The 12,500-nt window shown below is 60.5% G+C and overlaps 1 protein-coding gene across 1 annotated transcript in view; it reads left to right on the top strand.

The window, feature by feature from the left end:
* LOC140468494 (thrombospondin type-1 domain-containing protein 4-like) overlaps nucleotides 1-12,206 on the top strand; it is a 37,002-nt gene extending 24,796 nt beyond the window's left edge. Inside the window, 7 exon segments of the mRNA XM_072564574.1 lie at nucleotides 1-105; nucleotides 1,841-2,077; nucleotides 2,504-2,633; nucleotides 5,891-6,095; nucleotides 9,508-9,681; nucleotides 11,977-11,992; nucleotides 11,995-12,206. The exon segment at nucleotides 1-105 is cut by the window's left edge and continues 1 nt beyond it. Of these exon segments, the coding sequence (XP_072420675.1) occupies nucleotides 1-105; nucleotides 1,841-2,077; nucleotides 2,504-2,633; nucleotides 5,891-6,095; nucleotides 9,508-9,681; nucleotides 11,977-11,992; nucleotides 11,995-12,206 (1,079 nt within the window).
* Nucleotides 12,207-12,500: the final 294 nt, after the last annotated feature.

The following is a 12,500-nucleotide window of genomic DNA, read 5'->3' as shown; positions in this document are numbered from 1 at the left end:
TGATCTTCCAACAGGATAATCCTGGAATTCACTATCAATTTGTACTCCCTGTGGAGAAGCCCACTCCTCCCCAGCCAAATCCCCACCTTCCCAGCCAGACACACAGTAAGAAACAGTGGAGAAAATGATAGGTGACATTGTCAGGGAGGTGGCTGTGCAGCTGTGTCCGTGTTATTGGTCAACTTTATCTCTGGGGGAGCTCTGTCTTCCCCCAAAACCCTGCAGGAATGTGACTGAGCCCCATTGAAACTGCAGCTCATATTGTACACATACTCCCAGTATGGGACTGACAAAGTCAGAGGGTCAGTGCTGAGGGAGTGGGCCCTGTCGGAGGGTCAGTGCTGAGGGAGTGGGCCCTGTCGGAGGGTCAGTGCTGAGGGAGAGAGCACTGTCAGAGGGTCAGTGCTGAGGGAGTGGGCACTGTCGGGGGGTCAGTGCTGAGGGAGTGGGCCCTGTCGGAGGGTCAGTGCTGAGGGAGTGGGCCCTGTCGGAGGGTCAGTGCTGAGGGAGTGGGCCCTGTCGGGGGGTCAGTGCTGAGGGAGTGGGCCCTGTCGGAGGGTCAGTGCTGAGGGAGTGGGCACTGTCACAGGGTCAGTGCTGAGGGAGTGGGCCCTGTCGGAGGGTCAGTGCTGAGGGAGTGGGCACTGTCAGAGGGTCAGTGCTGAGGGAGTGGGCCCTGTTCGGAGGGTCAGTGCTGAGGGAGGGGGCACTGTCGGAGGGTCAGTGCTGAGGGAGGGGGCACTGTCGGAGGGTCAGTGCTGAGGGAGGGGGCACTGTCGGAGGGTCAGTACTGAGGGAGAGGGCACTGTCGGAGGGTCAGTGCTGAGGGAGTGGGCACTGTCGGAGGGTCAGTGCTGAGGGAGTGGGCCCTGTCGGAGGGTCAGTGCTGAGGGGGTGGGCACTGTCGGAGGGTCAGTGCTGAGGGAGGGGGCACTGTCGGAGGGTCAGTACTGAGGGAGAGGGCACTGTCGGAGGGTCAGTGCTGAGGGAGAGAGCACTGTCACAGGGTCAGTGCTGAGGGTGAGGGCACTGTCACAGGGTCAGTGCTGAGGGAGTGGGCACTGTCACAGGGTCAGTGCTGAGGGAGTGGGCACTGTCAGAGGGTCAGTGCTGAGGGACAGGGCACTGTCAGAGGGTCAGTGCTGAGGGAGTGGGCACTGTCACAGGGTCAGTGCTGAGGGAGAGGGCACTGTCAGAGGGTCAGTGCTGAGGGAGTGGGCACTGTCACAGGGTCAGTGCTGAGGGAGTGGGCACTGTCAGAGGGTCAGTGCTGAGGGAGTGGGCACTGTCACAGGGTCAGCGCTGTGGGAGCGGGCACTATCGGAGGGTCAGTGCTGAGGGAGTGGGCACCGTCGGAGGGTCAGTGCTGAGGAAGTGCTGCACTGTCAGAAGGTCAGTGCTGAGGAAGTGCTGCACTGTCAGAGGGTCAGTGCTGAGGGAGGGGGCACTGTCGGAGGGTCAGTGCTGAGGAAGTGCTGCACTGTCAGAGGGTCAGTGCTGAGGGAGGGGGCACTGTCGGAGGGTCAGCGCTGAGGGAGTGGGCACTGTCGGAGGGTCAGTGCTGAGGGAGTGGGCACTGTCACAGGGTCAGTGCTGAGGGAGCGGGCACTGTCTGAGGGTCAGTGCTGAGGGAGCGGGCACTATCGGAGGGTCAGTGCTGAGGAAGTGCTGCACTGTCAGAGGGTCAGTGCTGAGGGAGCGGGCCCTGTGGGAGGGTCAGTGCTGAGGGAGCTGATATGTACGTGATGGATGGATGCCAGCTTGGGTTGCCTTAGGTTTGATCTGTTGACTCTTGTTCACGGTTTGACTTGGTTCCTGCCTTCCTTTTGCCCCCTCCCAGCCAGCTCCCAGAGCACCGGAAACCTGAGGGATGTGTCAGCATTGTCCAGCATCCCGGCTGTTAGCCACCGAGGCACGCACCGCACCATCCCCAATCCCCCCAGGGTCCGCGGTGGACAACGTGACCGTCGCCTGCAGGTTTATCACACCGACGCACAGGAGGATCCCGCGCTGGCTCCGCCAACTTACCGCTGGACGCCCCAGAGTCTGACCGAGTGTTCCGTCTCCTGTGGGAAAGGTGCGTGCAGGGGGAGCAGGGCTGGCGAGGCCCTTCCTCCAAGACGTTTTGTCATCAGGACACCTGGCAAGAGTGCCGAACTTCGGCTGGGTGTCACCCACGGGGAAGAGGGTGGTGGTGAGCTGACTCGGATCGGCCCTTTGTGCCGCCATGGGGGAAAGGATGACTCCCTGTGTAATCGGGTATCCCTCTGCTGTTCCCCAAGTCTTTGCTGCAATCATCAGAAATTTGGCATTCTTGCCGTGGTGTCCTGACCAACGCAAGTCGGAATGTGTCTCCCTCTTCCAGGCAGCATCTTGACTAGGATCTGTGGGGAAGGGGCAACGCAGTGAGAAGTGGGGGGAATCCTTGGAGGATTGTGAGGGAATTGCGGACAATTGACTATACCCCTGCCGTCTCTCTATCTCTCTCTGTCTGTGTCTGCAGGGTTCCAGTACCCCACCTTCCGCTGCCTGGCCCAGGATACCCAGGAGTTGGCGTCAGATGCCCTTTGTGACTCAGCATCCAAGCCTGCAAGTGTGGCCCAGTCCTGTAACACCCAGCCCTGCCCTGCGTTGTAAGTATTCGCACCCTGAGGTCACCTCTTCCTCCCCCAACAGATAGTGGTGCCAGCCACCAGAGGCACCCCCTCTCTCTCCTAGACCACAGCGCCATTGCAAGGCCCGGGCAGCGCCCACTCACCGTACCCCTCTCCCCGTGCAGCCTTTAGACCGACGCCCCAAATGGACTTGGGCTGGTGCTGGGAGACTCTGTACCTTTTGGCACTCAATGGGAAAGGGAATACACTGTCAAACAGCACTAACCCGGGGATGTGATCCCAGGCTCAACGGTGCAAGGCAAACCTGTCCTACTGTGCCACCCACTGGGAGACAGTGGTACTACAGCATCGTGACTGAGGTGAAAAATGTCTGAACACCCAGCATGGTTATAAACCAGAATCAAATCGAGGGGTTCGGCGGGTGGGGGGGGGGTTTATATACAGAATAACAGATACCCCGGGAGGGAGTTACAGACCGGAATCTAATCGAGGGGTTTATATACAGAATAACCTGTACCCGGGAGGGAGTTACAGACCGGAATCTAATCGAGGGGTTTATATACAGAATAACAGATACCCCGGGAGGGAGTTACAGACCGGAATCTAATCGAGGGGTTTATATACAGAATAACCTGTACCCGGGAGGGAGTTACAGACCGGAATCTAATCGAGGGGTTTATATACAGAATAACCTGTACCCCGGGAGGGAGTTACAGACCGGAATCTAATCGAGGGGTTTATATACAGAATAACCTGTACCCGGGAGGGAGTTACAGACTGGAATCTAATCGAGGGGTTTATATACAGAATAACCTGTACCCGGGAGGGAGTTACAGACTGGAATCTAATCGAGGGGTTTATATACAGAATAACCTGTACCCGGGAGGGGGTTACAGACCGGTATCTAATCGAGGGGTTTATATACAGAATAACCTGTACCCGGGAGGGAGTTACAGACCGGAATCTAATCGAGGGGTTTACATACAGAATAACCTGTACCCGGGAGGGAGTTACAGACCGGAATCTAATCGAGGGGATTATATGCAGAATAACCTGTACCCGGGAGGGAGATACAGACTGGAATCTAATCAAGGGGTTTATATACAGAATAACCTGTACCCGGGAGGGAGTTACAGACCGGAATCTAATCGAGGGGATTATATACAGAATAACCTGTACCCGGGAGGGAGTTACAGACCGGAATCTAATCGAGGGGTTTATATACAGAATAACCTGTACCTGGGAGGGAGTTACAGACCGGAATCTAATCGAGGGGTTTATATACAGAATAACCTGTACCCGGGAGGGAGTTACAGACCGGAATCTAATCGAGGGGTTTATATACAGAATAACCTGTACCCGGGAGGGAGTTACAGACCGGAATCTAATCGAGGGGTTTATATACAGAATAACCTGTACCCGGGAGGGAGTTACAGACTGGAATCTAATCGAGGGGTTTATATACAGAATAACCTGTACCCGGGAGGGAGTTACAGACCGGAATCTAATCGAGGGGTTTATATACAGAATAACCTGTACCCGGGAGGGAGTTACAGACCGGAATCTAATCGAGGGGTTTATATACAGAATAACCTGTACCCGGGAGGGAGTTACAGACCGAAATCTAATCGAGGGGTTTATATACAGAATAACCTGTACCCGGGAGGGAGTTACAGACCGGAATCTAATCGAGGGGTTTATATACAGAATAACCTGTACCCGGGAGGGAGTTACAGACCGGAATCTAATCGAGGGGTTTATATACAGAATAACCTGTACCCGGGAGGGAGTTACAGACCGGAATCTAATCGAGGGGTTTATATACAGAATAACCTGTACCCGGGAGGGAGTTACAGACTGGAATCTAATCGAGGGGTTTATATACAGAATAACCTGTACCCGGGAGGGAGTTACAGACCGGAATCTAATCGAGGGGTTTATATACAGAATAACCTGTACCCGGGAGGGAGTTACAGACCGGAATCTAATCGAGGGGTTTATATACAGAATAACCTGTACCCGGGAGGGAGTTACAGACCGGAATCTAATCGAGGGGTTTACATACAGAATAACCTGTACCCGGGAGGGAGTTACAGACCGGAATCTAATCGAGGGGATTATATGCAGAATAACCTGTACCCGGGAGGGAGATACAGACTGGAATCTAATCAAGGGGTTTATATACAGAATAACCTGTACCCGGGAGGGAGTTACAGACCGGAATCTAATCGAGGGGATTATATACAGAATAACCTGTACCCAGGAGGGAGTTACAGACCGGAATCTAATCGAGGGGTTTATATACAGAATAACCTGTACCCGGGAGGGAGTTACAGACCGGAATCTAATCGAGGGGTTTATATACAGAATAACCTGTACCCGGGAGGGAGTTACAGACCGGAATCTAATCGAGGGGTTTATATACAGAATAACCTGTACCCGGGAGGGAGTTACAGACCGGAATCTAATCGAGGGGTTTATATACAGAATAACCTGTACCCGGGAGGGAGTTACAGACCGGAATCTAATCGAGGGGTTTATATACAGAATAACCTGTACCCGGGAGGGAGTTACAGACCGGAATCTAATCGAGGGGTTTATATACAGAATAACCTGTACCCGGGAGGGAGTTACAGACCGGAATCTAATCGAGGGGTTTATATAAAGAATAACCTGTACCCGGGAGGGAGTTACAGACCGAAATCTAATCGAGGGGTTTATATACAGAATAACCTGTACCCGGGAGGGAGTTACAGACCGGAATCTAATCGAGGGGTTTATATACAGAATAACCTGTACCCGGGAGGGAGTTACAGACCGGAATCTAATCGAGGGGTTTATATACAGAATAACCTGTACCCCGGAGGGAGTTACAGACCGGAATCTAATCGAGGGGGTTATATACAGAATAACCTGTACCCGGGAGGGAGTTACAGACCGGAATCTAATCGAGGGGTTTATATACAGAATAACCTGTATCCGGGAGGGAGTTACAGACCGGAATCTAATCGAGGGGTTTATATACAGAATAACCTGTACCCGGGAGGGAGTTACAGACCGAAATCTAATCGAGGGGTTTATATACAGAATAACCTGTACCCGGGAGGGAGTTACAGACCGGAATCTAATCGAGGGGTTTATATACAGAATAACCTGTACCCGGGAGGGAGTTACAGACTGGAATCTAATCGAGGGGACGGGTTGGGGGGGGGGTTATAGATACGATGATAGTGTCTGATTGTCTCTCCCTGTTGTGTGTGGTTCGTGTTCCCCAGTTGGAGTGTGGGTTCCTGGTCCCAATGCAGTAAGAGCTGTGGAAAGGGGATTTACCATCGGCAGGCGATGTGCCGACAGGCCTATGCCAACCGCACGATGGCAGTTCACCCACGTCACTGTGCCCACCTGGAGAAACCCAACACCACCCAACCATGTGAGACCCGACCCTGTACCCACTGGCAGATCCAGACGGACTGGGAATCGGTAAATATGGCACATCGCGACATACTCCAGCTGGTTTAGTCAATCACTGTCCTTCCCCCTCCCTATCTCTGTCGCCCCCTCCAGTCCCTACACCCCCTCCCTATTTCTCTCACCCCCTCCAGCCCCTACACCCCCTCCCTATCTCTGTCACCCCCTCCATCCCCCTACACCCCTCCCTATCTCTGTCACCTCCTCCAGCCCCTATACCCCCTCCCTATCTCTGTCACCCCCTCCAGCCCCCTACACCCCCTCCCTATCTCTGTCACCCCCTACACCCCCTCCCTATCTCTGTCACCCCCTCCAGCCCCTACACCCCCTCCCTCTCTCTGTCACCCCCTCCATCCCCTACACCCCCTCCCTATCTCTGTCACCCCCTCCATCCCCTACACCCCCTCCCTATCTCCGTCACCCTCTCCATCCCCCTACACCCCCTCCCTATCTCTGTCACCCCCTACACCCCCTCCCTATCTCTGTCACCCCCTCCAGCCCCTACACCCCCTCCCTATCTCTGTCACCCCCTCCATCCCCTACACCCCCTCCCTATCTCTGTCACCCCCTCCAACCCCTACACCCCCTCCCTATCTCTGTCACCCCCTCCAGCCCCCTACACCCCCTCCCTATCTCTGTCACCCCCTACACCCCCTCCCTATCTCTGTCACCCCCTCCAGCCCCCTATACCCCCTCCCTATCTCTGTCACCCCCTCCATCCCCTACACCCCCTCCCTATCTCTGTCACCCCCTCCAGCCCCCTATACCCCCTCCCTATCTCTGTCACCCCCTCCAACCCCTCCACCCCCTCCCTATCTCTGTCACCCCCTCCATCCCCTACACCCCCTCCCTATCTCTGTCACCCCCTCCAGTCCCTACACCCCCTCCCTATCTCTGTCACCCCCTCCAGCCCCCTACTCCCCCTCCCTATCTCTGTCTCCCCCTCCAACCCCTCCACCCCCTCCCTATCTCTGTCACCCCCTCCATCCCCTACACCCCTCCCTATCTCTGTCACCCCCTCCAGTCCCTACACCCCCTCCCTATCTCTGTCACCCCCTCCAGCCCCCTACTCCCCCTCCCTATCTCTGTCTCCCCTCCAGCCCCTACACCCCCTCCCTATCTCTGTCACCCCCTCCAGCCCCTACACCCCCTCCCTATCTCTGTCTCCCCCTCCAGCCCCTACACCCCTCCCTATCTCTGTCACCCCCCTCCAGCCCCCTACTCCCCCTCCTATCTCTGTCTCCCCCTCCAGCCCCTACACCCCCTCCCTATCTCTGTCACCCCTCCAGCCCCCACACCCCCTCCCTATCTCTGTCTCCCCCTCCAGCCCCTACACCCCCTCCCTATCTCTGTCACCCCCTCCAGCCCCCTACTCCCCCTCCCTATCTCTGTCTCCCCCTCCAGCCCCTACTCCCCCTCCCTATCTCTGTCACCCCCTCCATCCCCCTACACCCCTCCCTATCTCTGTCACCTCCTCCAGCCCCTATACCCCCTCCCTATCTCTGTCACCCCCTCCAGCCCCCTACACCCCCTCCCTATCTCTGTCACCCCCTACACCCCCCCTCCCTATCTCTGTCACCCCCTCCAGCCCCTACACCCCCTCCCTATCTCTGTCACCCCCTCCAGCCCCCCACACCCCCTCCCTATCTCTGTCTCCCCCTCCACCCCCTACACCCCCTCCCTATCTCTGTCACCCCCTCCAGCCCCTACACCCCCTCCCTATCTCTGTCACCCCTCCAGCCCCCCACACCCCCCTCCCCTATCTCTGTCACCCCCTCCAGCCCCCCCACACCCCCTCCCTATCTCTGTCTCCCCCTCCAGCCCCTACACCCCCTCCCTATCTCTGTCTCCCCCTCCAGCCCCTACACCCTCCCTATCTCTGTCACCCCCTCCACCCCCTACACCCCCCTCCCTATCTCTGTCACCCCCTCCATCCCCTACACCCCCTCCCTATCTCTGTCACCCCCTCCATCCCCTACACCCCCTCCCTATCTCTGTCACACACCCAGTCCCAGTTCTCCCAGTTATCCCCCCTCCTCCACTCCCTGTGGGGAGCGAGTCCCCCATTCTCCCCCCCCCCACTCCCCGTGGAGTGAGTCCCCCATTCTCCCCCCACTCCCCGTGGGGAGCGAGTCCCCCATTCTCCCCCCACTCCCCGTGGGGAGCGAGTCCCCCATTCTCCCCCCCCACTCCCCGTGGGGAGCGAGTCCCCCATTCTCCCCCCACTCCCGTGGGGAGCGAGTCCCCCATTCTCCCCCCACTCCCCGTGGGAGCGAGTCCCCCATTCTCCCCCCCACTCCCGTGGGGAGCGAGTCCCCCATTCTCCCCCCACTCCCCGTGGGGAGCGAGTCCCCCATTCTCCCCCCCACTCCCCGTGGGAGTGAGTCCCCCATTCTCCCCCCCACTCCCCGTGGGAGTGAGCCCCCCATTCTCCCCCCACTCCTGTGGGGAGTGAGTCCCCCATTCTCTCCCCCCCACTCCCCGTGGGAGCGAGTCCCCATTCTCTCCCCCACTCCCTGTGGGAGTGAGTCCCCCATTCTCCCCCACTCCCCGTGGGAGCGAGTCCCCATTCTCCCCCCCACTCCCCGTGGGAGTGAGCCCCCCATTCTCCCCCCACTCCCCGTGGGAGTGAGTCCCCCATTCTCCCCCCACTCCCGTGGAGCGAGTCCCCCATTCTCTCCCCCACTCCCCGTGGGAGCGAGTCCCCCATTCTCTCCCCCACTCCCTGTGGAGTGAGTCCCCCATTCTCCCCCCACTCCCTGAGGGAGCGAGTCCCCCATTCTCCCCCCACACTCCCCGTGGGGAGTGAGTCCCCCATTCTCCCCCCACTCCCCGTGGGGAGTGAGTCCCCCATTCTCCCCCCACTCCCCGTGGGGAGTGAGTCCCCCATTCTCCCCCCCCCACTCCCCGTGGGGAGCGAGTCCCCATTCTCCCCCCACTCCCCGTGGGGAGTGAGTCCCCCATTCTCCCCCCACTCCCCGTGGGAGTGAGTCCCCCATTCTCCCCCCACACTCCCCGTGGGGAGTGAGTCCCCCATTCTCCCCCCCACTCCCCGTGGGAGTGAGTCCCCCATTCTCCCCCCCACTCCCCGTGGGGAGTGAGTCCCCATTCTCCCCCCCCACTCCCCGTGGGGAGTGAGTCCCCCATTCTCCCCCCACTCCCCGTGGGGAGTGAGTCCCCCATTCTCCCCCCCACTCCCCGTGGGGAGCGAGTCCCCCATTCTCCCCCCCACTCCCCGTGGGGAGCGAGTCCCCCATTCTCCCCCCCCACTTCCCTGACGGTTCAGGCCTGTTCTCTGCCCTGTACGTATTCGGCCCTGCGTCCCACCCCGCCCTGCGACGTGCGGCTGACCCCTCGGCCCCTCCCCGCCCTGCCAGCCCCCCCCCCCCCCCCCTGCTCATGGCCGGTCTGCCTGTGCCCGCAGTGTTCTGTGCCATGCGGAGTGGGACAGAGGAAGAGAAGCATCCGCTGCGTGAGTAACCAGGGCAACGTGGTGGGCGAGGGAGAGTGTAGCGCCAAGCAGAAACCCACCGAGAGTGAGGCGTGTGACATGGGTCCCTGTGTGACCAGCTGGTTCTACACCGACTGGAGCAACAAGGTGAGAGCTGGGGGGGGGGGGGGGGGTGAGGAGTGGGCACCAGGAGACCCGGGGGGGGTGGGGGGAGGAGTGGGCACCAGGAGACCCGGGGGCGGGGTGAGGAGTGGGCACCAGGAGACCGGGGGGGGGGGAGGAGGAGTGGGCACCAGGAGACCCGGGGGGGGGGAGTGGGGCACCAGGAGACCGGGGGGGGTGAGGGGTGGGCACCAGGAGACCAGGGGGAGGGGGCGGGGGTGAGGAGTGGGCACCAGGAGACCCAGGGGGGAGGGGTGAGGAGTGGGCACCAGGAGACCCGGGGGGGAGGGGTGAGGAGTGGGCACCAGGAGACCCGGGGGGGAGGGGTGAGGAGTGGGCACCAGGAGACCCGGGGGGAGGGTGCCTGGCTGCTTCTCAGGCACTCTCGATTCCCGCTCGGTCACTCGGATCTTTACCCTGGTTTCACCCGATACCGTCCAGGACAACGCAGACCCCGCTAGACTAGCACCATGCCCCCCCCACCCCCTCCCTCACTGACGCTCAGTCACAGCTGTGTCGACCGTCCACAAGCTGCCCCTGATTGACCAAAGATCCTCAGACAGCACCTCCTCCCAAACCCACCACCTTCCAGCTGCAAGGACAAGGGGCAGCAGATTCACGGGAACACCCCACCCCGCCCCCCCGCCCCCCTGCCAGTTCCCCTCCGAGCCCCTCAGCTTGGGAATATTTCGGCCCTTCCTTCAGGGTCCGAATCCTGGAATTCCCTCCCTGAGGGACAACGCACAGCAGGTGGACTGCGGCGGTTCCAGAAGGCAGCCCCCCTCCCCTCCCTCCCCTCCCCCCCCCCCCCCCCCCCCCGCCACCCACCAGTGAATCGAATTGAACCCCGATCCCTGGTGCTGCGAGGTGGCAGGGTCAAAAGGAGCAGGGCAGGAAACGCTGGCCCCTGTCAGTGACCCCTACCCCCCCCACCCCCGGATTGAACTCGTTTCCAATTCTGCATTTTCAGGGTTGAGTTTAAATCCTCCAAGGGGCCCTGGCGGAGATTGAACCTGTGTCCCTGGAACGTTTAGTCCTGGTCTTGGTGTTGCCAAGGTCTCCCAGGGGTCTTGGGGCGGGGTGGGGGGGTGGATGTGATTGGGAAGTGGGAGGGCACAGGATGGGAAATGGGGCTGGGGGATTCTCCCAAAGGGGGTGGGGGTGAGGATAAATGGGGGGGGGGGGGGTCCCAGTGGGACCTGGGGGGGGGGGGGGGGTGAGGGGGGTGGGAATTGCGGTGGGGAGTGGTAGAAGAGACACTCTCTCCCTTAAGAGGGTTCCTGCCGATGCCCATCATTGACAGCTTTCTCCCCCTGTGCGACCCCTCCCTCCCTCCCCTGTTTCCCCACCCCACCCCCGGGCTCTCCCTCCCTCCCTCCCTCCCCTGTTTCCCCACCCCACCCCCGGGCTCTCCTCCCTCCCTCCCTCCCCTGTTTCCCCACCCCACCCCCGGGCTCTCCCTCCCGTGTTTCCCCTGGGAATCCCTCTCCCTCGCTCCCTCCCCTGTTTCCCACCCCACCCCCCGGGCTCTCCCTCCCGTGTTTCCCCTGGGAATCCCTCTCCCTCGCTCCCTCCCCTGTTTCCCACCCCACCCCTGGGCCCTCCCTCCCGTGTTTCCCCTGGGAATCCCTCTCCCTCCCTCCCTCCCCTGTTTCCCCACCCACCCCCTGGGCTCTCCCTCCCTCCCTCCCTCCCCTGTTTCCCCACCCCACCCCCGGGCTCTCCCTCCCGTGTTTCCCCTGGGAATCCCTCTCCCTCCCTCCCTCCCCTGTTTCCCCACCCCACCCCGGGCTCTCCCTCCCGTGTTTCCCCTGGGAATCCCTCTCCCTCCCTCCCTCCCCTGTTTCCCCACCCCACCCCCTGGGCTCTCCCTCCCTCCCTCCCCTGTTTCCCCACCCCACCCCCGGGCTCTCCCTCCCGTGTTTCCCCTGGGAATCCCTCTCCCTCGCTCCCTCCCCTGTTTCCCACCCCACCCCTGGGCCCTCCCTCCCGTGTTTCCCCTGGGAATCCCTCTCCCTCCCTCCCTCCCCTGTTTCCCCACCCCACCCCCGGGCTCTCCCTCCCCGTGTTTCCCCTGGGAATCCCTCTCCCTTCCCTCCCTCCCCTGTTTCCCCACCCCACCCCTGGGCTCTCCCTCCCTCCCTCCCCTGTTTCCCCACCCCACCCCCTGGGCTCTCCCTCCCTCCCTCCCCTGTTTCCCCACCCCACCCCCGGGCTCTCCCTCCCGTGTTTCCCTGGGAATCCCTCTCCCTCCCTCCCTGGGGCTCCCCTCTGTTACAGTGCTCCGTGGACTGTGGCCTGGGATACAGAAGCGGTCCGTGGTCTGTTTGAACAACGAAATTGAGGAACATTCGGCGAGCAGCTGCGAGGGTCCGAGCCCCCCCGACAGTAGGGCCTGTACCCGGCCCCACTGCCCCCGGCTGGTCCAGTGGTACGTCAGTCCTTGGAACGAGGTGGGTACCAGTCCCCTGGAACGAGGCGGGGGGTTTGGATCAGTCAGGATGGTATAGGACAGGAATCTCTGGGGTTAAGGAGGATGGGTCCAAAGGAAATGGACTGGGACTGAGGTGGGGAGAAAGGGTCTTCACCCAGAGAGTGGGGGAGCTGGGGGAACCCTCTGGGACCGAGAGCAGGATCGAAACAGGTGACAGAGATAGGGAGGGGGTGACAGAGATAGGGAGGGGGTGTAGGGGGGTGACAGAGATAGGGAGGGGGTGTAGGGGCTGGAGGGGGTGACAGAGATAGGGAGGGGGTGACAGAGATAGGGAGGGGGTGACAGAGATAGGGAGGGGGTGGTAGGGGCT

Source organism: Chiloscyllium punctatum, chromosome 47 (genome assembly GCF_047496795.1).
Source record: "Chiloscyllium punctatum isolate Juve2018m chromosome 47, sChiPun1.3, whole genome shotgun sequence".
NCBI classification, from domain to species: domain Eukaryota; kingdom Metazoa; phylum Chordata; class Chondrichthyes; order Orectolobiformes; family Hemiscylliidae; genus Chiloscyllium; species Chiloscyllium punctatum.
The sequence above is the reverse complement of the archived record's forward strand: the minus strand, read 5'-3'. Positions and strand labels throughout refer to the sequence as shown.